The following is a 24,530-nucleotide window of genomic DNA, read 5'->3' as shown; positions in this document are numbered from 1 at the left end:
GAGCCTATATAATTATCAGTGGATGCATTTGTACTATATATACACTGTCTTTTATTGTTCACACCATCTGGTTTAAGTTGTGGCTATAGCTTATACATGTGCACAACACATGGGATGCATGCACTATAGTTGTGGATAATATCATGCAGAACACATGCAATCATGACCTCCATTTGACAAATAATATCAGTACTGAATTACAAAGGTTATGTTGCAACATGAATTTATGGGCTGTGCTGTAGGATTTACAACTGCAATGCAATACCGTATAGCGAGAAATGTTCGTGAGGTGCAAATATTCGTGTTTTAAGCTCCACCCAGACTTTGTTTGCATGCAATTCCTCCTATATATACTATCGTCTTAACAGAACTCATCGCACCAACTATACAATGACTGTTGCTGTGACTCCCTCTCCACTAGCTACTACATTATATGCCACCTCGACCTCTACAACAACGCTCTCACTCTTTGTCTCCTCTCCTGACAAACACACATGCACCACTGCGGGCTCTTTATCTGAAGGAGAGGAGCTTCGACAGACTTATAGTTTGCCTGATCGAATGATCTGGAGCCAACGAGAGAGACTCAGTAATTAATCCACTCACACTCAGTGAAGATCAGTGGAAGGTGAAGGGTATAGTATCAGTAAACAAAATTATGTTCTGAGCTTCATTGTGTATAGCGGGTAATTTTCTGGAGGCAAAATATTCGTGGTTAAGAAATATTTAGTCAGTTTGTGATTTTATTTTCATGATTGCTGCAGGCAAAGGTAGTCAAGGTTGTCGCTTCATTCGTGGTAAAATATTCGTGGTCCAGTGTTCAACCATGCACGAACACCACGAATATTCCCCCCTTGAAATTACGAGCTATATACGGTACACTGATGTACTTCTCCATACAGGATGGCCTCAAGCTGCTGGTTCTGGTGGCTGACTTTGACCCTAATGTGAGAAACAGGTGCATGAATGTGTTAGCTGCCGATTGGGACCCTCTGGTTACCAGTAACGAGTTCCTGCCCCCTCAGCTTGTGAGGGAGTGGGGTGTGCGGATGTGATCCTCTGTCCCAGTGCTTGTGTGAGGAAGGACGGACACACAAAGAGTGAGTTTTGTACAGTTGTATTGATTTGAAACTGGAGTTCATTTTCGACAGAATGCTTTCGTGTAACAATCCTATAGACTTTTGTTCACTCTACCTAATTGAGTGAATGGTATTACCTAATGTGGATAGTCGTAGTATTGTTAGAAAATTTAATAAAACAACCTCGAATCATACCCTAGATTGTGCCTCAGTAAGGGCGTGGCTCACTTAATGGCTCACTTATATTGGCTTAGTTGTTGGCTCAGTTATTGTCCTGGCTTGCGGGCAATACTGGCACGGATACCGCTCCATAAAGAACCATTCTTGATAACCCCCTCTAATGAGTCTTTTCCTATTAAAACTGGGATAAACTCCCACGCACCGATATTTCACATGCAAAGCTATTAGTCGGTGTGGTTTCCGGGCATTGAACCGCGAATATTAGAACCCACGAAAATGTCTGCTGAGGGCTCTGGAGCCAAATAGCGAAAATGTGCACCCGCAAAAATTTCCCGCTATAATATGGTACTGCATGCACGGGCAACCACAGAGGAAACAACTGCATGCACAGGCAACCACAGAGGAAACAACAGCACTATCTACGCAGGGGGTACAACTCAGGCTATGCAGGGGACGACTAGCCAACCACGACTCAGGCCGTGCAGGGGTACCAGCGTAGCCGTTGGCCAGTCGGGGTGAATTAAGCTCAAAGGAAAATAGAGGACTGTGGTCATGTAATGGTAGTAAGACTATAATCCAAAGTGATCATCAAAGGGCATCCTTACTGTGTGTGTACTGTGCTAACTTGTTACTCCCCCTGCAGTTAGTGGAGGTGCAGCAGACAATGACATACCATGTCAGAACAATGTGGTGTATGGTGTGTGTGTGAGATGAACACAGTTCAACCTCAAACCAACACCCTCCCTACTGGTCCACCTCCCTCCTCTCTACAATAGCATGAGTATGATTACCCCCGTGTGATATATCACGTGCGAGAGTGTGGCCGAGAATGATGAGAAACTTGTGATAAAAGTAAATGTTAGCTATGCAACTGTTACCGAGCGTGCATGAGGATGGATTGGGAAAATCTATAATGATGTAGGCAATGACTTTGTATAAATGTATTGCCCCTAAAGCAATTACTATAAGATTGCTCTTGATATCTGCTAACTCGTAGTTTAAGTGATTTGGGGGACTTAGTCTATTGGTCATGTGGCTATAGGGCCTAGGGGTAATTATTATAATTGATTATGGAATCAAAGGCTGCATGTCATGAATGAACATCCTGTATGAAGACATATAATTTATATCTTTGAGTGACTTCTCTCCTTGTGAGGTTGCAAGCAGCACTATAGACTCTATAATGCATCATGCGAAATGAAGGTGGCAGGATGCATGCGTTCAAAACTATAGCTATAATAAAGATCTCATCAAGATAGCTGTTAACATCTCAAACAAGATATAGACTCTAGTTGCTGGCTATTAAACTATTACATGCTGCTGAGAATGAGAGTCCTTGTATTGTGTATGAGCTGCCTGTGTCTATGGCTGGGGAAGGTGAGTGTATAATAGTCAGTAGTTGCAGTTGAGAGTCCCAATGCTTGCAGCTCAGTGTACTGGTGTCTGCAGACTATGTGGTGCAAGTGGAGCTGGTCTCCTACAGTCATCCATCCAACACACGCTCTGATGGTCAATGTTGTGATTCAACCAACAATGGTGTATCATGTATGGGACAGGACCGCTGTGACACCTACTTCATCTACTGCCTGATGCCACGTACCAGTACTGCTACAGGGTGTCCCAATATAGTTACTGATCCCGGATTTACTGTAGTTAGTAACTTGATTAATGATGGGGATAACATTGATTCCTTACAACCTCGTATATTCAATCTGACTGGAATAACGACAGCCTGGGAGGTAATGATCACTGTTTGTATTTCAATTCATGCACCATCTCTTGTACTGCAGGGAGCTCAGTTTTACATACAAGTGCTGGATTATGATAATGGACCAGTTGATGTTATTGTAAGATATCGATTTGATCTAAGTCTTTCAGTTGGATTGACTAACACATTAATGAGTACATCAAATACCGGGCCTTCTATCACTCTGAGAGCTACTGTGTTATGTGCTCCACTCTACTCTGGAAACAGTTGTGACATCTTCAATCACTGTGAGTCCAGATCCAATGCTGTCACATGCAATGAACGAGGAACGTGTATCAATGGATTTACTAGTTTCACTTGCAACTGTAACCCTCCCTATATCGGTGCAAACTGTGAGCGTCAAAACTTTTGCTTTGACAGAAATTGCAATGGGAGAGGAACGTGTACAAACGGCCTTGATTCCTACACTTGTGTATGCAATGCTGGCTACACTGGTGCTGATTGTGAGGATGATATTGATGAGTGCTTGCTAATGGAGAGGGTGTGCAGTGGTCACGGCAACTGCTCTCAAGGAATAGCAACCTTCACCTGCTCATGTGATCCTGGGTACACTGGACAGAGATGTGAGACTGACATTGATGATTGTAGGAACTGCAATGGAAATGGTGTGTGTGTGTGTGGATGGTGCATGCATGTCAACTCGTTCAGTTGTGAATGTGGGTCGATCTGGCTACACTGGAGAGATATGTATTCTAACTGATGATATTCCTTCTGTATATCTCTTGCAGCGTTGCGTGGTGCTCTAGGGGATCTGATAGGAGGAATGGTGGGAGGTCTCCTAGTGCTGATGCTGATACTCCTGCTCCTGATAGTGGTCGTGGTGGTGTGTGTGCGGAGGAGAGCTCAGGGGAAGACCATTCAAGACACTCAATTTCAAGGTAAGCTATTTTTGCACCTAACATGGAAGTAGCTACACATACGTACTGTTTACCTATTTACTGTAGTTTACTTTACAAGAATGTTTTTTTCAGTATGCTCATGAGCTATAATAATAATAAAAGTTCCACATTCCAGGAGACAATCCAGTGCATGGGATTCCTAAGAGCAGGACTAACAGAACAAACACCATCACTTCAGAAACAGCTGAGTTTGACAACCCTATATATGGCAGCCAGGAATCACTCAACGATGCAGAATTCGTCAATCCAATTTATGGAAATGCAGATTTCGAGGACATACCTTATGAACTGTCCCCTGACACTATGACACTTGTAGTACCTACATGTGTATGACAATGCATAATTATATATAAATTGAGCTGTACATCCAGTTTCTAGTCCTCGTTGATGAGTTTTATGGCAGTTTACAAAACCGACTGGTACATTAATTCTAAAAGGCATCTCACTAAGGCCAAGCAAAGTGAATTATTAGTTTCTCATCTGCATGTAGCCATTAAATTTTAAGAAAATGCATTAAGATTTGCAACTGATCTGTAGTTTGCTGCAGACATAATTATATTGATGAGTAGACAGTTTACAAAACCTGATGCTCCCTCCAACACACACCGATGGTACTATTATTCTAGATCAGAAAAGACGTCTCACTCACATTAATGACCCTATACTAGCATTCATAATTAAGTTACTCCATTAAATTATCATCCTATATCAACTCTTCAACATAATATTTTTATTACCTACTTATGATTGAAGATTGTATATATGTACAACCAACTAGAAACATTTTTGCAATGTATAAAGTTGCTAGGATTGGCCGGGGGGAAACACCAAAAAACGTGGAAGCAAGAAATCCGGCGAGAGCATGACTCCAATCCGTTTTACAACGTCATTCACGTGTACATTTTTTGTTTTTCGCTGGTAGTTTTCCTATGCAATTTCTGGGTGATTTTCCCGGCCATCCTCCTAGCACGTACATTGCTGGTGGGGGATGTTCAATTCCCTACATACTGCATGTACATGCATTTGGGGGACAATTTGTGGGACGTAATTATAATTATGATTGTGCATTTTGTATTGTTGTCTGAATTATGTATTGAGTGCATGGTTTGAGATGATGTTCCCTAATACAGCACAGGCATACATAGTCCATCCATCCAGGCATGTTAACATGGAAATGATGTGGTGGATGGAAACAGCTGGTACATGAACCTGGAACGCAGTCTATATATATAGCTATACCTCTTCCTATAATTATAATTCCTCAATTTGGACACATCAAAAAAGGCTAACACCTACCTCCTGACAAGCTCCCATTTTTAGACACTGGGCCGAATATTAGAGGAAAATTATAAGTTGGCACATCACAGGGGAGCTGTATGCAAAAGAAACACATTGTCGACACAATCCAATGAACTATATACTCACCGCAACAGCAGACCTTCATCCCAGCCCAGCACTCGGATCCATAATCGGTCCATAACTTGTTAGCAGCGGTGCATAACTGGCCAGGACAGTCACGGCGACAGTTTCCCGAATAAAAAGGGGGTCTTCCTATAATGCTGCTGTATACTTACCAGCGTTGCGAGACAAAAGTCTGAGCAAAATGCAACTGCTACATCTTTGTCCTGCATAATTATAAGCAGTGTCTTGCTTATGTGTCTAATATATATTATATCAAAGAATGACAAGTATAGTAACTTTTACCTGTTGCACAGAAGACGCAGTAACCACGGCAACCACCAGAAACAGGACAGCAAGCAATTTCATTTCTTCAAGTATTATAGTGTCACTAGTAGTCAGCTCGGACTGTGGGAAGTACAGTGTCACCTTCTCGAAAATACCTTCCAGAGTGGAAGTTATGAATTCCTAGAACTGAATGAGTCCCTATCAATGCATGCAGAGTGGGGCTTCTGTATAATTATTATGATTCGGTGGTTTAAACATTTCGATGAGCCTATCTACATGCAGTAGCCTGTAAATTTGTAAGAGCTTGCAATCAAAAGAAGGGCATACTACAAGTGTATGACATTGTCAACGTAAGTTCTTCATAGTTAAGTCCGAGGTTGTACATTTTATACTATAGGTTATAATTATACCATGAATACAGTTTCAGAGTGCATGAAGTCTGAGGCTGTTGTGTGGAATGTTGAAATAGGAGAATATTGAGTTCATCATCTATCAGTACTGACTTTATATTGCTCCATGCATGGTGACGTGTAATCAATTGTTCTCTTTCACCTCACCGTACCCTCATGCAAGAAGCTAAAATGAAAAGCAGCAAGCGTTCAACTGTTGCTTTTTTTCATTTAGCTATGTTCAAGATGAACATGTACAAGACGCAGACTCTTACAACAAGTGAACAATAAGATCTTCTATGTAGAATAATGGAAGACTGTATTAACAAGTACAATGGTACAATTAACTGTGCAGTGGGGAGATATAGAAGTACCTTCCAGAGTGAAAGTTAAGAATGGAAGTGAATTCAATAATTATATATAGATCTACTATTCCGAGAAGTGAATGAGTCCCTACTCGATCATGTTGTAAATATGGTTTGTCAAGTACAAGCTGCGATATGCCCTCCGGAATACATAGAACTACCCTCAGGTTAAAATCCAACACATAATAGATATCCATGCATGGTATCATATCTGGACCAGTGTCATGTGATTGCATGCCATCAAGGCTGTAATTGCACATCGTAAGCGAGTAATTATTTATTGCACATCATCAAACAAGTAATTGTAATCGGGGCTTATTTTCGCCTTGTGTATGCAATTAGAGGCTTTGCCCATTGTTTGTTACTCGTGCTATTAATCCTGTAATGATATTGCACTCTTAACCATACTATAGTTAGTTTCCGTGGGTGTCTTTAAAACGACATCACTTTTTGGGACATCCTCATGTATTAATTTTATGTCGTGTGTCAGTTGTGTGCTGTGTTATGTCTACATTTAATTTTGTCTGTAATTATTATGACACATTTTCAGATTTTTTATGAGAGAATAATCGGATTTTTTATGAGAATAAAAGGTAAGAATTAAAGAATAGAATAATGGGTGGAAAAAAAGCATGATTACCCACTTCCCTAAGTGAAGTGGGAAGTGCGGCCTGGGATCGAGGCTAGGCCTACCCTGTTGTCAAATGGAAGTCATGATTGCATGTGTTTTGCATAATATCATGGTTCTCAGTGTTATCTTGCTGACTTGAACTGATCCAACCTTCAGCTATGACAACATCGTTATGCAAAACTTAATGTAATGATCTTTACCAAAAATTAACATTGATGCCCAATTATCTTTAGACACCTATTATGCTAACGAGCATAATTTATCAGGGCGTACAACAAGAATCTATGGGCTGTGCTGTAGGATCTACAATAAAATTTGTTCGTGAGGGTGCAACATTTTGTTTTTTTCGAGGGCAGAGCAGTTAACACAACAATTTGGGAGAAATGCATTAAGTCCCACGCACCGGTATTTTACATGCGAAGCTCTTGGTGGATGTGGTTTCCTGGCATTCAAATGCCGTGTGAATATTACAACCACGAAAATATCTTATGAGGGCTCTCGTACCAATTAATAGCAGAATATGTGCACCACAGTGAACATTTCCCGCCATGCATACGGTATTACAATGTTGGGTCTACCGATATAGCGGGTATATTTCGAGGGTGTAAATGTTTTGCAGATGTACCGTGAACATTATACCCACACATTTAATATCGCATGCTTGCAAAAGGAAAAGGCTCACTGTCAGTGCTATTCCGCGAAAACCTTTACATGCAGTCATTAGGCGAAAGTTTATACCCTCAAAATATACACGCTATACGGTACAGCTATAGTGATTGCATTCCCCTGTTATATAATTAATTATGCTATTCAATTAACGTATTGTTCATGGAACATGCACACACAACAGAGAAACGCTACAAACCCCCTCTGTGTGTATAAGCCATGTAGTACATTTAGCATTGATGCTGACACAGCAGTCCTTCAATAACTCAAATAAACTCCACCATGCAGCCAGACTTTGTTTGCATGCAAGTCCTTCTCCTACTATCACCAGTCCTAACAGAACCCATCGCACCAACTGTACAATGGCCGTTGCCGTGACTCCCTCTCCACTAAGCTAGCTCCCATGTCGACAAGCCACTCTGTCTAATTGAGTGAATGGAACCTAATGTGGATAGACTGCATGTGTGTGCAAACACTGATAAGGAGGTTTTCCAGGATGTGCATGGGTTCTCATTGGTTTCAGCCATTAACTGGCTTTGGGAATCAGTATTATTATTGCTTCACATATACAGAGCCTTTGAAGAACCATTTTAAGACCCTCTCTGATGAGTCTTTTTGCCAAATACTGCACGAGCAACCACAGAGGAGACGACAACACTATACACACAGGGGGTTACAACACTGGGGCGACCGCAACTCAGGCTATGCAGGCGTAACAACGTAGCAATTGGGTGCCCGGCCAGCCGGTGGTGAATTAAACAAGCTCAAAGGAAAATAGGGGACTGTGTGTGGTCATGTCATGGGAATAAGACTATATCAGGTGACTCTGATATTCAAGTAGGTCTATCTTACTGTGTATATATCTAACTTGTTACTCCCCCTGCAGTTAGTGGAGGAGCCGACAATGACATACCACATCAGAACAACGTGGTGTATGGTGTGTGTGAGATGAACACAGCTCAACCTCAAACCAACACCCTCCCTACTGGTCCACCTCCCTCCTCTCTACAAGAGCTGGAATATGACTACCCCCTGTGGAATGTGTCGGAGCCCCTCCCACCAGTGTATGAGAGTGTGGATGAGAATGACAAGAGACTTATAATAAATGTAAATGCTATGCAATCGTTGCTGAGCGTGAGGATGAACTGGGACAGACTAGTGATATCTATGATGATGTCAACATGAGGCAATGACTTAATTTTAACGTATAAATTATGTATTATAATTTTCCCCCTAAAGCAAACTATGATATCCGCTAACTGTTAGTTTAAGTGGTGTGGGGACTGTGGTCGTGTAGCTAGGGCCTATAGTCGATTATGGAATGAAAGGCTGCATATGCCATGTTCTGTATGAAGTCATAGAGTTTTGTTTTGATATCTTTGAGTGACTTGTGGGGTTGCAAGCACTATTATGCATCATGTGATAAAATGAAGGTAACAGGATGTGTGGGTTCAGGACTAGCTACATAATATATAGATCATCACATATCTCATCAAGATAGCTGTTATCATCTCAAACAAGATAGTTGCTAGCTATTGAGCTACTGTATGCTGCTGAGAATGAGTGTCCTTGTATTGTGTATGAGCTGCCTATGTCTATGGCTGGGGAAGGTGAGTGGTATAATAGTCAGTAGCTGCAGTTGAAGTCCCAATGCTTGCAGCTCAGTGTACTGGTGTCTGCAGACTATGTGGTACAAGTGGAGATGGTCTCCTACAGTCATCCATCCAATACACGCTCTAGTGGTCAATGTTGTGATTCAAGAAGTCGTGAAGAATGTAGCGGAGAGGAGCGCTGTGACACCTACTTCATCTACTGCCTGATGCAACGTGCCAGTACTGATAGAAGATGTCCCAATAATGAAGCCCGAGATACTCTAGTCAGTAGCGTTATCCTTGATGGGGCAGACATTGAATTCTCACAACGTAATGTATTTGGACTCCCTAATCCATTCAATCTGACTGGAATATTGACAGCCTGGGAGGTACTGCATTTCAATATACTGTTGTGTTTATTGCATTTCAATTTACTGTCCTTTGCAGGGAGCTCAACTTTACATACAAGTGAGTGATTCTGATAGCAGATCAGATAATCTTATTGCAAGATATCGATTTGACCTTAGTCTTTCAATGGAATCGACAGAGTTATTTTCTGCCTCATCAAGTACCGAGGCAGTTATCACTCTGAGGGCTACTGTGCTGTGTGCTCCATTCTACTCAGGAAGCAATTGTGACATCTTCAATCACTGTGAGTCTAATGCTGTCACATGCAGTGACCGAGGATTGTGTACAAACGACCTTGATTTTTACACGTGTGTCTGCAATGTTGGCTACACTGGTACTGATTGTGAGGTGGATATTGATGATTGTGAGGGGCAGAGCTGCAGTGGAAATGGTGACTGTATGGATGAGGTCAACTCTTACACCTGTGTCTGCAATGCTGGCTACACTGGTGCTGATTGTGAGGATGATATTGATGATTGTGAGGGGCAGAGCTGCAGTGAAAATAGTGTTTGTATGGATAATGTCAACTCTTTCACCTGTGTCTGCAATGCTGGCTATACTGGTGCTGATTGTGAGGTGGATATTGATGAGTGCTTGCTAATGGAGAGGGTATGCAGTGGTCATGGTAACTGCTCTCATGGAATAACCACCATCACCTGCTCATGTGATCCTGGTTACACTGGAAAGAGATGTGAGACTGATATTGATGATTGTGTGAACATAAAATGCAGTGGACAAGGCAACTGTACTGACAGAGTTGACGGCTTTGATTGTGATTGTTTCCCTGGTTACACTGATACCATTTGCCAGACTGACATTGATGAATGTGATGGAATAAACTGTAGTGGAAATGGTGGTTGTGTTGACATGGTGAACATGTTCCTATGTGACTGTGAACCTGGCTACACTGGTGCTGATTGTGAGACCAACATTGATGATTGTGTGAATAGGAACTGCAGTGGAAATGGTGTGTGTGTGGATGGTATCAACTCGTTCAGTTGTGAGTGTGTGTCTGACTTCACTGGAGAGATGTGCAACACTACACTGTCCGCAGGTATTCTAACTGATTATATGTACTCTGTATATATACCTCCTGCAGCGTTGCGTGGTGGTGCTCCAGGGGATCTGATAGGAGGAATGGTGGGAGGTCTCCTAGTGCTGATGCTGATACTCCTGCTCCTGATAGTGGTCGTGGTGGTGTGTGTGCGGAGGAGAGCTCAGAGAAAGACCATTCAAGACGCTCACTCGCAAGGTAACTTAAAGTTGTTTATGCACCTAACATATGGAGTAGCTATACAAACACACTGTGTTTACCTATTTACTGTTGTTTACTTCATAATATAAGATCTGCATATGAGTGTTTTCTTTCAGTATGCTCATGAGCTAATATATATCCACAGGAGACACCATTTCCTACATACCAGGAGACAACCCAGTGTATGGGATTCCTGAGAACAGAACAAACACCATCACTTCAAAAACAGAAGCTGAGTTTGACAACCCAATATATGGCAGCCAAGAATCACTCAACGATGCAGAACTGATCAATTCAATTTATGGAGATGCAGATTTTGAAGACGTACCTTATAAACTGGCCCCTGCAGTATCAGACTATGAGACACCTAGTACCTGTGTATGACAATGTACAGAAACTGACCAGCTTCTAGTCCTCCTTGATGAGTTTTATGACAGTTTACAAAACGGGTACATTAATTCTGACGATGATTTATGACAGTTCACAAAACCTGATGCCCCTCCCCCCTCACACACACACGACTGGTATACTAAGTGTTTATTAATCTAGACCAGAAAAGACTAAAAGTTCAGTTAAACAACATTAGAATGACCCTATATACCAGTTTTATTTGCTTATTGCATGTATTCCGGTAGAACGAATATCAACTCTTACATCTGCATGTGTTTGCAATGCTGGCTATACTGGTACTGATTGTGAGGATGATACGAGTGTCTTCCTTCTCTTGCGAGATATAATATTATGCATAGAGTGCTAGCAGGAAGAACAGAGAGCATTACAAGATAGCTGTTAACTGCGTAACATCTTATTGCTAGCGTTGTAACTATTACTAGGGAACACTCGAGGAATCACATGACTTTAGTAACCGGTTGACTGGACACTAGCTAGTGTAAGTGTGTAAAAGTGCTTGTGTTTATTATTACGAATCTATATTGTGTTGATTCATCTTGTGATGTCATGACAACTGCTTGTGTTATCTTAAGTGACTTCATGAGGGACTCTGGGGTCCATATTTTTGTCTCTAACACCTGCGTATATCTAAAATCTAGCTTTAGGTTGAGCCTCAGTGACAAGTATTTGCTCTCTCATAGTTTAAGTGGTGTGGGAGACTATGCAATGATCATGTAGCTATGGGGGTGATTACCTAATTATGTGCTCTATATACAAGCTATACAGTTCATGAATAAACATCCTGTATGAAGACACACTTTGTTTTGAGTGTTTTTCCTTCTCTTGCGAGATCAAAATATATACTAAATGCATAGAATGCTAGCAGGATGCATGTGAATCAATACTAACAGAGATCATCACATCACAAAGAGCTGTTAACATCTCAAACAAGATAGTTGCTAGCTATTGAACTACTGCATGCTGCTGAGAATGAGAGTCCTTGTATTGTGTATGAGCTGCCTGTGTCTATGGCTGGGGAAGGTGAGTGGTATAATAGTCAGTATAGCTGCAGTTGAGAGTCCCAATGCTTGCAGCTCAGTGTACTGGTGTCTGCAGACTATGTGGTACAAGTGGAGCTGGTCTCCTACAGTCATCCATCCAATACCCGCTCTGATGATGGTCAATGTTGTGATCCAACCAACAATGGTGTAGCATGTATGGGAGGGAACCGCTGTGACACCTACTTCATCTACTGCCTGATGCCACGTACCAGTACTGCTACAAGGTGTCCCAATATAGTTACTGATCCCGGATTTACTGTAGTTAGTACCTTGATTGATGATGGGGATAACATTGATTCCTTACATCCTCGTGTATTCAATCTGACTGGAATAACGACAGCCTGGGAGGTAATGATCTGCTTGTATTGTATTTCCATCCATGCACCATCTCTTGTACTGCAGGGAGCTCAGTTTTACATACAAGTGCTGGATTATGATAACGGACCAGTTGATGTTATTGTAAGATATCGATTTGATTTAAGTCTCTCAGTTGGATTCACAAACACATTAATGAGTACATCAAATACCGGGCCTTCTATCACTCTGAGAGCTACTGTGCTATGTGCTCCATTCTACTCTGGAAACAGTTGTGACATCTTCGATCACTGTGAGTCCGGATCCAATGCTGTCACATGCAGTAACCAAGGAACGTGTGTGAATGGACTTACTAGTTTCATTTGCAACTGTAACCCTCCCTACATCGGTGAAAACTGTGAGCGTCAAAACTTTTGCTTTGACAGAAATTGCAATGGGAGAGGAACGTGTGCAAACGCCCTTGATTCTTACACCTGTGGTTGTAATGCTGGCTACACTGGTGCTGATTGTGAGGATGATATTGATGAGTGCTTGCTAATGGAGAGGGTGTGCAGTGACCATGGTAACTGTTCTCATGGAATAGCCACCTTCACCTGCTCATGTGATCCTGGCTACACTGGGCAGAGATGTGAGACTGACATTGATGATTGTGATGGAATAAACTGTAATGGAAATGGTGGTTGTGTTGACATGGTGAACATGTTCCTATGTGACTGTGAACCTGGCTACACTGGTCCTGATTGTGAGACCAACATTGATGATTGTGTGAATAGGAACTGCAGTGGAAATGGTGTGTGTGTGGATGGTGTCAATTCGTTCAGTTGTGAATGTGAGTCTGACTTCACTGGAGAGATGTGCAACACTACACTATCTGCAGGTAATTCTAACTGATTATATGTACTTTTTATATATATATGCTTCCTGCAGTGTTGCGTGGTGCTCCAGGGGATCTGATAGGAGGAATGGTGGGAGGTCTCCTAGTGCTGATGCTGATACTCCTGCTCCTGATAGTGGTCGTGGTGGTGTGTGTGCGGAGGAGAGCTCAGGGGAAGACCATTCAAGACACTCACTCGCAAGGTAAGACCCTATTAAACATGGAAGTGTATACTACACACACTGCATGTTTACTTACTTATACCTATAATTATACTATTACTGTAGTTTACTTTACAACGAGATCTCTGAGTGTGTTCTTTCAGTATGCTCATGAGCTAATAATTATGTTTCTGTTGTTTCCACAGTTGACAACATTTCCTATATTCCAGGAGACAACCCAGTGTATGGGATTCCTGAGAACAGGACTAAAAGAACAAATACATTCACTTCAGAAACAGCAGCAGAGTTTGACAACCCGATATATGGCAGCCAGGAATCACTCAACGATGCAGAACTGGTCAATTCAATTTATGGAGATGCAGATTTCGAGGACGTACCTTATGAACTGGCCCCTGCAATATCAGACTATGAGACACCTAGTACCTGTGTATGACAATGTACAGAAACTGAGCAGTACAGCCAGCTTTTAGTTTTTATTTAATCAGTACTGCAGTTAGATCAAAGCTATCTAACTGCAGCACTCTAAGTCTTACTTGCCGTCTATGAATGGTAACTCAACTTTTCAAGGTATTGTCCGGATATTTGTAATATTAAAGTACTGGAGTGTCTGTTGTATTAGAACAACGAAAATTGCCCAAAAGAGTGTCCGGGGTAATTAGAAGTGTCCGATAAATTAGAAGATATACGGTACTCCATTAATGATCCTATACCAATTCTTCAACATAGTTCAAGTTTCTCTATCGTATAGCGGGTAATTTTCATCACACCCACACCCATGGTCCGATGTGTATGCCATGTGACATCAAAACCCACCACATTAACCGCATCACATGCATGTTCAAGTTACAGAGGAACCTGTACTCTACTGATTCACCAGATGTCCCAGGTTCTAACTGATAATGAACAAAACAAACGTGAAACCTATTCTGTCACCAAATAAGCTGTTAATTAGTAGTTTTTGGACATTTGTGTCAGTCAGTAACAGCCGGCAGTATTATTGCAGTGAAAATAAATAAAACATTCTTCAGTGCATGCATGTACTCCCATTCTAGACAATCTCAATAATTACTGCAACACTTTGCAAGAAAACGAGAATACGTAAATAATTAAGAATGGACCCCAGGGTGGTGATTAGAGCAGACACCTTCAGCAGCTACTATACCACTCTGATCACAGCAATATATACTAGTCAGTATACATGCAGGTGTAGCACTATATACCTATACACAAGAGAGTCCCAGCACAGAGGATGATGACCATCGAGAGATTAAGCAGCTGCAGATCTCAGCCGAGTATACTTGTTCCATTTTTACTCTCCGACCCATCTCTTCACAATTGCAATACACATCAGATTGCACGGTCACTCTTATACCTCTAGTATACAGTGAGTAGTGATCTGCAGTCGAATATAAGTGATAATTAGATCCTATAATTATAATTATATGGATGTATGTGTGACTGCACTTTTATATACACTGTCCTTGTTGTTCATACCACTGATCTGGTTTAAGTCGTGGCTATAGCTTATACATGTGCACAACACATGGGATGCATGCACTACTACAGTGGTGGATACTATCATGCAGAACACAATTTGACAACAGGAATCATGGGCTGTGCTGTAGGATCTATTTTTGTATTTCGTGTATTTCGAAGGCAGAGCAGCTAACGAAAAAATTAAAACTGGGAGAAACTCCCACGCACCAGTATTTTACATGCAAAGCTCTTGGTGGGTGTGGTTTCCTGGCATTAAACTGTGAATATTACAATTGCAAAAAGTTCTTATGAGGGGGCTCTCGTACCAATTAATAGCAAAATGTGCACCCGCGAACATTTCCCGCCATACGGTATAATAGTGAGTATATACTTCGAGGGTGTAAAATTTTTGCAGATGTACCGCAAACATTATACCCACGAATTTAACATCGCATGCATGCAAATTAGGAAAAGGCTTAGTTCTATTCCGTGAAAACCTTTCTAACAGTCCTTAGGCGAAAGTTTATACCCTCGAAGTATACACGCTACACAGTATAATAATTATAATGCCAGCTAGTGATTGCATTTCCCCTGTTATTTGCTATAATCACATTTTGTCCTATTATTCACTGGGATTCGTACAGTGATATCGCGTATCAGTAATTGCACGTTGTCATTAACGACGTGCAATTACTGCCTTGACCACGTTCGAATAACGGCCGCGGCTAATTTTTTTACTGAAACTGCAGCTAAAAATGTCCTTAAAACTGCATCAGATTCACAAACGATTAACAATCAATAGTATGGCTACTCGTGCAATAAGGGATTAATAGCACTCATAACAAGCACTGGCAAGGTTAATAGCACTCGGCTACGCCTCAAGCAATTAGTATCCTTGCCATTGCGTTCTATCAGTTAATCCCTATTGCACTTTTAGCCATACTATTAATATGCTATTTAAATAAATGTATTTTGGAATATGTACACACACAACACTGAGAGAAACACTACAGACCCCCTCTGTGTGTATAAGCCATCTAGTACGTTTAGCATTAATGCTGACACAGCAGTCCTTCAATAACTCGAATAAACTCCACCAGCCAGACTTTGTTTGCATGCAAGTCCTCCTACTATCGCCGGTCCTAACAGAACTCATCGCACCAAATAACTATACAATGGCCGTTGCTGTGACTCCCTCTCCACTAGCTAGTCCATGACAAGCACTCTGTCTAATTAAGTGAATGACTAATGTGGACAGACTGTGTGCGCAAACACTGATAAGGAGGTTTTCCAGGATGTGCATGGGTTCTCATTAGTTTCAGCCATTAACTGGCTTTGGGAATCAGTATATTATTGCTTCACATATACAAAGCCTTCGAAGAACCATTTTAAGACCCCCTCTGATGAGTCTTTTTTCCAAATACTGCACAAGCAACCACAGAGGAGACGACAACACTATACACACAGGGGGTGACAACACAGGGGGCGACCGCAACTCAGGATATGCAGGGGTAACAACGTAGCCGTTGGGTGCCCAGCCAGCCGGTGCATGGTGAATTAAACAAGCTCAAAGGAAAATAGGGGACTGTATGTGGTCTTGTCATGGTAATAAGACTATAACAGGTGACTCCGATATCCCAGTAGGTCTATCTTACTGTGTATATAATTATATCTAACTTGTTACTCCCCCTGCAGTTAGTAGAGCAGCCGACAATGACATACCATGCCAGAACAACGTGGTGTATGGTGTGTGTGAGATGAACACAGCTCAACCTCAAACTAGCATCCTCGCTACTGGTCCACCTCCCTCCCTACAAGAGCTGGAATATGACTACCCCCTATGGAATGTGTCGGAGCCCCTCCCACCAGTGTATGAGAGTGTGGATGAGAATGACAAGAGACTTATGATAAATGTAAATGCTATGCAATCGTTGCAGAGCGTGAAGATAAACTGCATGGGACAGACTAGTGATATCTATGATGATGTCAACATGCATGAGGCAATGACTTAATTTTAACGTATAAATTATGTACTATAATTTTCCCCCTAAAGCAATTACTATAATTATTAGTAAAACCAGTAGGTTTGGCAGTGGGTTTGCCGTGTTTAGCAATATTTCAATTATTTTGAGTCATGTTCAAACTGTTCTATCTCTGCAGGGAAAGGCCATATCAAGGAACTGGCTAAACAGATAGTTTATCTAGCCTTTTCTCTCTTTTTATCTCTCATTTCATAATCCATGAACATTTTAATGAATGAATATTGTCATTTTAAAAATTGTACTATTTCGACGTTTCACCGCTCTTTGTCTGACTGACTAAGTAAGTAAGTAAGTAAGTTTCTTCCCCAGCATTTGCTCCAAGTACAGCCATCTCCAGGACATTCTGCACAGGGTTTCCAAACGAATACAACCTAGATTACAAAGCTTTTTCAGATTTGCGATTGCTTCCACGAGGCAGATGACCGCTCAGTCTCTATTTCTTTTACCTAGACAATTATTGGAGTTATGCTCTCGTCTGATTTCTTGTTTCCACGCTTTTTTGTGGTTCCCCTGGCCAATCCTAGCAATTTTTCACATTGCAAATGTTTTTCTAGTCGGATATATGATATCTGCTAACTGGTAGTTTAAGTGGTGTGGGTGTGTGGGTGTGGTCGTGTAGCTAGGGCCTACAGTCGATTATGGAATGAAAGGCTGCATGTCATGTTCAGGACCGTAAGAACCAGGGGGGCTGGGGGGCAGTTGCCCCCCACTCTGAAAACCTAGGGGGGCAGAGCCCCCCTGGTTTTCAGACTGTGAAATGGGGTGGGGCACTCCTCTGCAGAGTCTAGCAGATCACAGTCCTGATATTATATTTAGTGCCTTTTAATCTAACCACATTGGTTAAATGCATGTGCATGGTTTGTTGCAACAACACTGTACAGTAACTAAAGTAAGTTAATCCACATGCAGCTGAAATTTATATAGCTAGAGCTCACTATGGCACAATATTCATTATTTTTTCTCTTCAGTACATCAGCTTGCCCATGATGAAGAAAGTATAGGACCTTCTTCTTACGAAGCTCGATGAATCCCCAGCGTCTATATATACACAAGTTTTGCTAACTGACTTTGAAGCAGTTGCTCGTGACTTTGCTTCCACGTCGAATAAACTATTTTGCTATAGCTCTCACATGCAGATTATTTCATTTATGTATCTTTCTCCTGTTTATCTCTGAGAACATACAAAATGTAAAAAGTTCACCTCCGGCGGGGCGGGAGAGGGAATTTCCCCCTCCCGGACCCACACCCTGCATCGCAAGGAGAGGGTCCATTCCTTTTTTCTGCCCCTCCACCTAAAAAATCTTCGTATGGCCCTGATGTTCTGTATAAAGTTATAGAGTTTTGTTTTGAGATCTTTGAGTGACTTCTCTCCTTGTGAAGTTGCAAGCACTATTATATGCATCATGTGATAAAATGAAGGTAACAGGATGTGTGGGTTCAGGACTAGCTACATATATAGATCATCACATCTCTCATCAAGATAGCTGTTATCATCTCAAACAAGATAGTTGCTTATAGCTATTGAACTATATTGCATGCTGCTGAGAATGAGTGTCCTTGCATGTATTGTGTATGAGCTGCCTGTGTCTATGGCTGGGGAAGGTGAGTGGTATAATAGTCAGTAGCTGCAGTTGAGAGTCACAATGCTTGCAGCTCAGTGTACTGGTGTCTGCAGACTATGTGGTACAAGTGGAGATGCTCTCCTACAGTCATCCATTCAACACACGCTCTGACGGTCGAGCTTGTGATTTAACCAGTAACTGTGACACCTACTTCACCTACTGTCTGTTGCCACGTGCCAGTGCTGATAGAGGATGTCCCAATAGTGGACCTGGAGATACTCTAGTCAGTAACGTTATACTTGATGGGGCAGACATTGATTTCTCACAACTTAATGTATTTGGACTTCCTAATCCATTCAATCTAACTGGAATATCGACAGCCTGGGAGGTAATGTGATCTGTTTGTTATTGAGACATGTGTTTTTAGTGTATCCATAGTAAGTTCTTAGGTTTTCTTCCCACAACTAGGTAGTAGCCTGTTACTGTTAATTCAATAATTACCAACAGAGACACAAAGAACGTAGCTAGCCTGTTACCTAGCTAGAGCTAAGACTGGTAAATAGAGATCCAGAAAAGGGGTGTGGGCATTTTCCCCCTTTGCCACCCCCTGGCTACGCCACTGGTTGCTATGGTAGTGATGCAACATGGTATATACAGAGCACTGGATTGCTATGATCCGCCCACTCACTGGGCAACAAATTTTGTTAATGCAGGGAGCTCAGCTTTATATAACAGTGTTTGACTTTGATAGTAATGAAGATGATCTTATTGTAAGGTATCGATTTGATCTCAGTCTCTCAATGGAATCGGCAAGGCTATTTTCTAGTACCGAGCCTGCTATCACTCTGAATGCTACTGAGCTATGTGCTCCATTCTACTCTGGAAGCACTTGTGAGATGTTTAATCACTGTGATTCCAATGCTGTCACATGCAGTGACCAAGGAACGTGTACAAACGACCTTGATTCTTACACCTGTGTCTGCAATGCTGGCTATACTGGTGCTGATTGTGATGTGGATATTGATGAGTGCTTGCTAATGGAGAGGGTGTGCAGTGGCCATGGTAACTGCTCTCATGGAATAGCCTCCTTCACCTGCTCATGTTATCTTGGCTACACTGGACAGAGATGTGGGACTGACACTGATGAATGTGATGGAATAAACTGTAGTGGAAATGGTCGTTGTGTTGATATGGTGAACATGTTCCTATGTGACTGTGAACCTGGCTACACTGGTGCTGATTGTGAGACCAACATTGATGACTGTGTGAATAGGAACTGCAGTGGAAATGGTGTGTGTGTGGATGGTGTCAACTCGTTCAGTTGTGAATGTGTGTCTGGCTTCACTGGAGAGATGTGCAGTGTGGAGACACAAGGTATAAACACTAACTTCTCTGCCACATTAGACAGTGAATGCTGTACAAGCCTTTGCTTTCTATTCTGCAGAGATGAGATCAGATGATACAACAGCTACTATAGCAGGTGGAGTAGTCGGGGGACTGGTAGGGATTGTGATCATAGTCATTGTCATAGTGATTATTGTCAAAAACAAGCAAGAGTCGTCTAAATACAACGGTAGGTCTATCTTAGTGTGTGTGTGTACTGTGCACAAACTTGTTGCTTCCCCTGCAGTTAGTGGAGGAGGAACAGCCGACAATGGCATACAATGTCAGAACAACGTGGTGTATGGTGTGTGTGAGATGAACACAGCTCAACCTCAAACCAACACCCTCCCTACTGGTCCACCCCCCTCCTCTCTACAAGAGCTGGAATATGACTATCCCCTGTATAATGTGTCGAAGCCCCTCCCACCAGTGTACGGGAGTGTGGATGAGAAGGATGAGAAACTCATGATAAATGTAAATGTTAGCTATGCAACCGTTGCCGAGCGTGAGGATAAACTGGGACAGACTAGTGATATCTATGATGATGTCAACATGAGGCAATGACTTAATTTTAACGTATAAATTAATTTTTTCCCCTAAAGCAATTACTATATAATTGTATAGGTTACTCTTAATAATTATCTTAACTCGTAGTTTAAGTGGTGTGGGGACTATGGTTGTGTAGCTAGGGCCTATATAGTCGATTATGGAATGAAAGGCTGCATTTCATGTTCTGTATGAAGACATAGAGTTTTGTTTTGATATCTTTGAGTGACTTCCCTCCTTGTGGGGTTGCAAGCACTATTATGCATCATGTGATAAAATGAAGGTAACAGGATGTGTGGGTTTAGGACTAGCTACATATATAGATCATCACATCTCTCATCAAGATAGCTGTTAACATCTCAAACAAGATAGTGGCTAGCTATTGAACTACTGCATGGTGCTGAGAATGAGTGTCCTTGTATTGTGTATGAGCTGCCTGTGTCTATGGCTGGGGAAGGTGAGTGGTATAATAGTCAGTAGCTGCAGTTGTGAGAGTCCCAATGCTTGCAGCTCAGTGTACTGGTGTCTGCAGACTATGTGGTACAAGTGGAGATGCTCTCCTACAGTCATCCATCCAATATGCTCCCAAGCAGTCGATGTTGTGATTCACTCAGTCTTGAAGAATGTAGCAGTGGGGAGCGCTGTGACACCTACTTCACCTACTGTCTGATACCACGTGCCAGTTCTGCTGAAGTGTGTCCCAATACTGCTCCTGGATTTACTCTAGTCAGTAGCGTTATCTGGAATGGGGCAGACATTGACTTCTCACAACTTAATGTATTTGGACTCCCTAATCCATTCAATCTAACTGGAATATCGACAGCCTGGGAGGTAATGTGATCTGTTTGTTATTGCTAATAAAAGACATGTGTTTTTAGTGTATTCATAAATTCCATAGTAAATTCTTAGGTTTTATTCCCACAACTAGGTAGTAGCCTGTTAAAGGGGTTATTGAGTGGGCTGGTGGGGCACATAAGTCCCAAAAGTAGATTTCTTTCTCAATACTGCATTTACACACAGTGAAAGTGCATATAATCCCAGTGCATTATGCCATATAATACAGTGCAATATATTATGGTTGCCAGGAGCGTAGCCAGGATTTAGTGTGCCCAAAAAAATGTTGGCCGGAAGCCATACCCATTTTAATTAGTTGCGTTTCAATTTCACTTCGTGTTATAATTTCAGTGGAGGTTATTGTCGAAAGTTGGATACTTGATACTTGATATTGATTGAGAGTTAGCTCTGTGGCTTAAATTATCCAGAGTTTGAGCAGAGATTGAAGAGCAATCTCTGGTTTGTGAATGTTATCCTTGGTCGTGCCACATGGACCCAATATTCCAATATTGCATACTTGTGGCCAAATGTGAGCATGCAATCACACCCACCCATTCTCAGATTCTGCAATGCCCCACCCATATTTGTTTGCACATGCAGTGTAACTGTTAATTCAATAATTACCAACAGAGACACAAAGAACGTAGCTAGCCTGTTACCTAGCTGACTGGTAAGTAGAGATCCAGAAAAGGGGGGGGCATTTGCCCCCTTTGGCACCCCCTGGCTACGCCACTGGTTGCTATGGTAGTGATGCAACATGCTATACAGAGCACTGGATTGCTATGATCCGCCCACTCACTGGGTAACAAATTTTGTTAATGCAGGGAGCTCAGCTTTATATACCAGTGTTTGACTTTGATAGTAATGCAGATGATCTTATTGTAAGGTATCGATTTGATCTGAGTCTCTCAGTGGAATCAACAAGGCTATTTTCTAGTACCGAGCCTGCTATCACTCTGAGTGCTACTGTGCTATGCGCTTCATTCTACTCTGGAAGCACTTGTGAGATGTTTAATCACTGTGATTCCAATGCTGTCACATGCAGTGACCAAGGAACTTGTACAAACGACCTTGATTCTTACACCTGTGTCTGCAATGCTGGCTATACTGGTGCTGATTGTGAGGATGATATTGATGAGTGTTTGCTAATGGAGAGGGTGTGCAGTGGCCATGGTAACTGCTCTCATGGAATAGCCTCCTTCACCTGCTCATGTGATCCTGGCTACACTGGACAGAGATGTGAGACTGACATTAATGATTGTGATGGAATAAACTGTAGTGGAAATGGTGGTTGTGTTGACATGGTGAACATGTTCCTATGTGACTGTGAACCTGGCTACACTGGTGCTGATTGTGAGACCAACATTGATGATTGTGTGAATAGGAACTGCAGTGGAAATGGTGTGTGTGTGGATGGTGTCAACTCGTTCAGTTGTGAATGTGAGTCTGACTTCACTGGAGAGATGTGCAACACTACATTGTCCATGCACAGGCATTTAACTGATGATATTTATTATGCATAATTATATATACTTCCTGCAGTGTTGCGTGGTGCTCCAGGGGATCTGATAGGAGGAGTGGTGGGAGGTCTCCTAGTGCTGATGCTGATACTCCTGCTCCTGATAGTGGTCGTGGTGGTGTGTGTGCGGAGGAGAGCTCAGGGGAAGACCATTCAAGACACTCACTCGCAAGGTAAGACCCTATTAAACATGAAAGTGTATACTACACACACTGCATGTTTACTTAATTATACCTATAATTATACTATTACTGTAGTTTACTTTACAACAAGTGTGTTCTTTCAGTATGCTCATGAGCTAATAATTATGTTTCTGTTGTTTTCACAGGAGACACCATTTCCTATATTCCAGGAGACAACCCAGTGTATGGGATTCCTGAGAACAGGACTAACAGAACAAATACAATCACTTCAGAAACAGAAGCTGAGTTTGACAACCCAATATATGGCAGCCAAGAATCACTCAACGATGCAGAACTGGTCAATTCAATTTATGGAGATGCAGATTTCGAGGACGTACCTTATAAACTGGCCCCTGCAATATCAGACTATGAGACACCTAGTACCTGTGTATGACAATGTACAGAAACTGAGCAGTACAACCAGCTTTTAGTTTTTATTTAATCAGTACTGCAGTTAGATCAAAGCTATCTAACTGCAGCACTCTGAGTCTTACTTGCCGTCTATGAATGGTAACTCAACTTTTCAAGGTATTGTCTGGATATTTGTAATATTAAAGTACTGCATGGAGTGTCTGTTGTATTAGAACAACGAAAATTTCCCAAAAGAGTGTCCGGGGTAATTAGAAGTGTCCGATAAATTAGAAGATATACGGTACTCCATTAATGATCCTATACCAATTCTTCAACATAGTTCAAGTTTCTCTACTGTATAGCGGGTAATTTTCATCACACCCACACCCATAGTCCGATGTGTATGTCATGTGACATCAAAACCCACCACATTAACAGCAATCACATGCATGTTCAAGTTACAGAGGAACCTGTACTCTACTGATGCACTATAGATGTCCCAGGTTCTAACTGATAATGAACAAAACAACCGTGAAACCTATTCTGTCACCAAATAAGCTGTTAGTAGTTTTGAAATTTGTGTCAGTCAGTAACAGCCGGCAGTATTATTGCAGTGAAAATAAATAAAACATTCTTCAGTGCATGCATGTACTCCCATTCTAGACAATCTATAATTACTGTAACACTTTGCAAGAAAACGAGAATACGTAAACAATTAAGAATGGATCCCAGGGTGGTGATTAGAGCAGATACCTTCAGCAGCTACTATACCACTCTGATCATAGCAGTATAATTATATACTAGTCAGTATATGCAGGTGTAGCACTTACCTATGTACAAGAGAGTCACAGCACAGAGGATGATGACCATCAAGAGATTAAGCAGCTGCAGATCT

The 24,530-nt window shown here is 41.7% G+C and overlaps 4 protein-coding genes and 1 long non-coding RNA gene across 8 annotated transcripts in view; 4 read left to right on the top strand and 1 right to left on the bottom strand.

Moving 5' to 3' along the window:
• LOC135348024 (uncharacterized) overlaps nt 1-24,530 on the bottom strand; it is a 90,493-nt gene that overhangs the window by 8,469 nt on the left and 57,494 nt on the right. The window contains exon 2 of the long non-coding RNA XR_010398624.1: nt 14,961-15,136. This is a non-coding gene — a long non-coding RNA (uncharacterized LOC135348024). The remainder of the gene's footprint in view (nt 1-14,960; nt 15,137-24,530) is intronic.
• On the top strand, nt 71-4,304 carry LOC135347915 (neurogenic locus Notch protein-like). Of its 2 annotated transcripts, none has more exons than XM_064546036.1 (5): nt 71-2,636; nt 2,687-2,998; nt 3,050-3,590; nt 3,756-3,905; nt 4,042-4,304. In XM_064546036.1, exons 1-5 carry the CDS (start codon nt 2,574-2,576, stop codon nt 4,257-4,259), a joined length of 1,284 nt encoding a protein of 427 aa, XP_064402106.1. In that variant the 5' UTR covers nt 71-2,573; the 3' UTR covers nt 4,260-4,304. The 2 variants fall into 2 exon arrangements, with proteins under 2 accessions (XP_064402106.1, XP_064402104.1); XM_064546034.1 differs by having other exon boundaries at nt 74-2,636; nt 3,050-3,632.
• LOC135348122 (neurogenic locus Notch protein-like) lies at nt 9,131-14,366 on the top strand. The gene is made up of 9 exons (XM_064546297.1): nt 9,131-9,273; nt 9,324-9,644; nt 9,703-10,717; nt 10,763-10,915; nt 11,064-11,299; nt 12,403-12,717; nt 12,772-13,561; nt 13,612-13,761; nt 13,926-14,366. The coding sequence occupies exons 1-9, from the start codon at nt 9,211-9,213 to the stop codon at nt 14,171-14,173; spliced, it is 3,291 nt and encodes a 1,096-aa protein (XP_064402367.1). The 5' UTR covers nt 9,131-9,210; the 3' UTR covers nt 14,174-14,366.
• On the top strand, nt 18,724-20,804 carry LOC135347903 (fibropellin-3-like). The gene is made up of 5 exons (XM_064546017.1): nt 18,724-18,860; nt 18,912-19,208; nt 19,534-20,194; nt 20,265-20,393; nt 20,451-20,804. The coding sequence occupies exons 1-5, from the start codon at nt 18,831-18,833 to the stop codon at nt 20,765-20,767; spliced, it is 1,434 nt and encodes a 477-aa protein (XP_064402087.1). The 5' UTR covers nt 18,724-18,830; the 3' UTR covers nt 20,768-20,804.
• Nucleotides 21,045-23,812, top strand: LOC135347908 (neurogenic locus notch homolog protein 1-like). 3 transcript variants are annotated; one of them, XM_064546024.1, is made up of 5 exons: nt 21,045-21,206; nt 21,260-21,580; nt 22,408-23,023; nt 23,126-23,275; nt 23,455-23,812. In XM_064546024.1, exons 1-5 carry the CDS (start codon nt 21,144-21,146, stop codon nt 23,676-23,678), a joined length of 1,374 nt encoding a protein of 457 aa, XP_064402094.1. In that variant the 5' UTR covers nt 21,045-21,143; the 3' UTR covers nt 23,679-23,812. The 3 variants fall into 3 exon arrangements, with proteins under 3 accessions (XP_064402094.1, XP_064402093.1, XP_064402095.1); XM_064546023.1 differs by having other exon boundaries at nt 23,431-23,812; XM_064546025.1 differs by having other exon boundaries at nt 21,047-21,206; nt 21,282-21,580; nt 23,431-23,812.

The sequence above is a fragment of the Halichondria panicea genome, chromosome 14, assembly GCF_963675165.1.
Source record: "Halichondria panicea chromosome 14, odHalPani1.1, whole genome shotgun sequence".
Taxonomy (NCBI): domain Eukaryota; kingdom Metazoa; phylum Porifera; class Demospongiae; order Suberitida; family Halichondriidae; genus Halichondria; species Halichondria panicea.
Note: the sequence above shows the minus strand (reverse complement) of the source record. Positions and strands in the feature narration are given on the sequence as shown.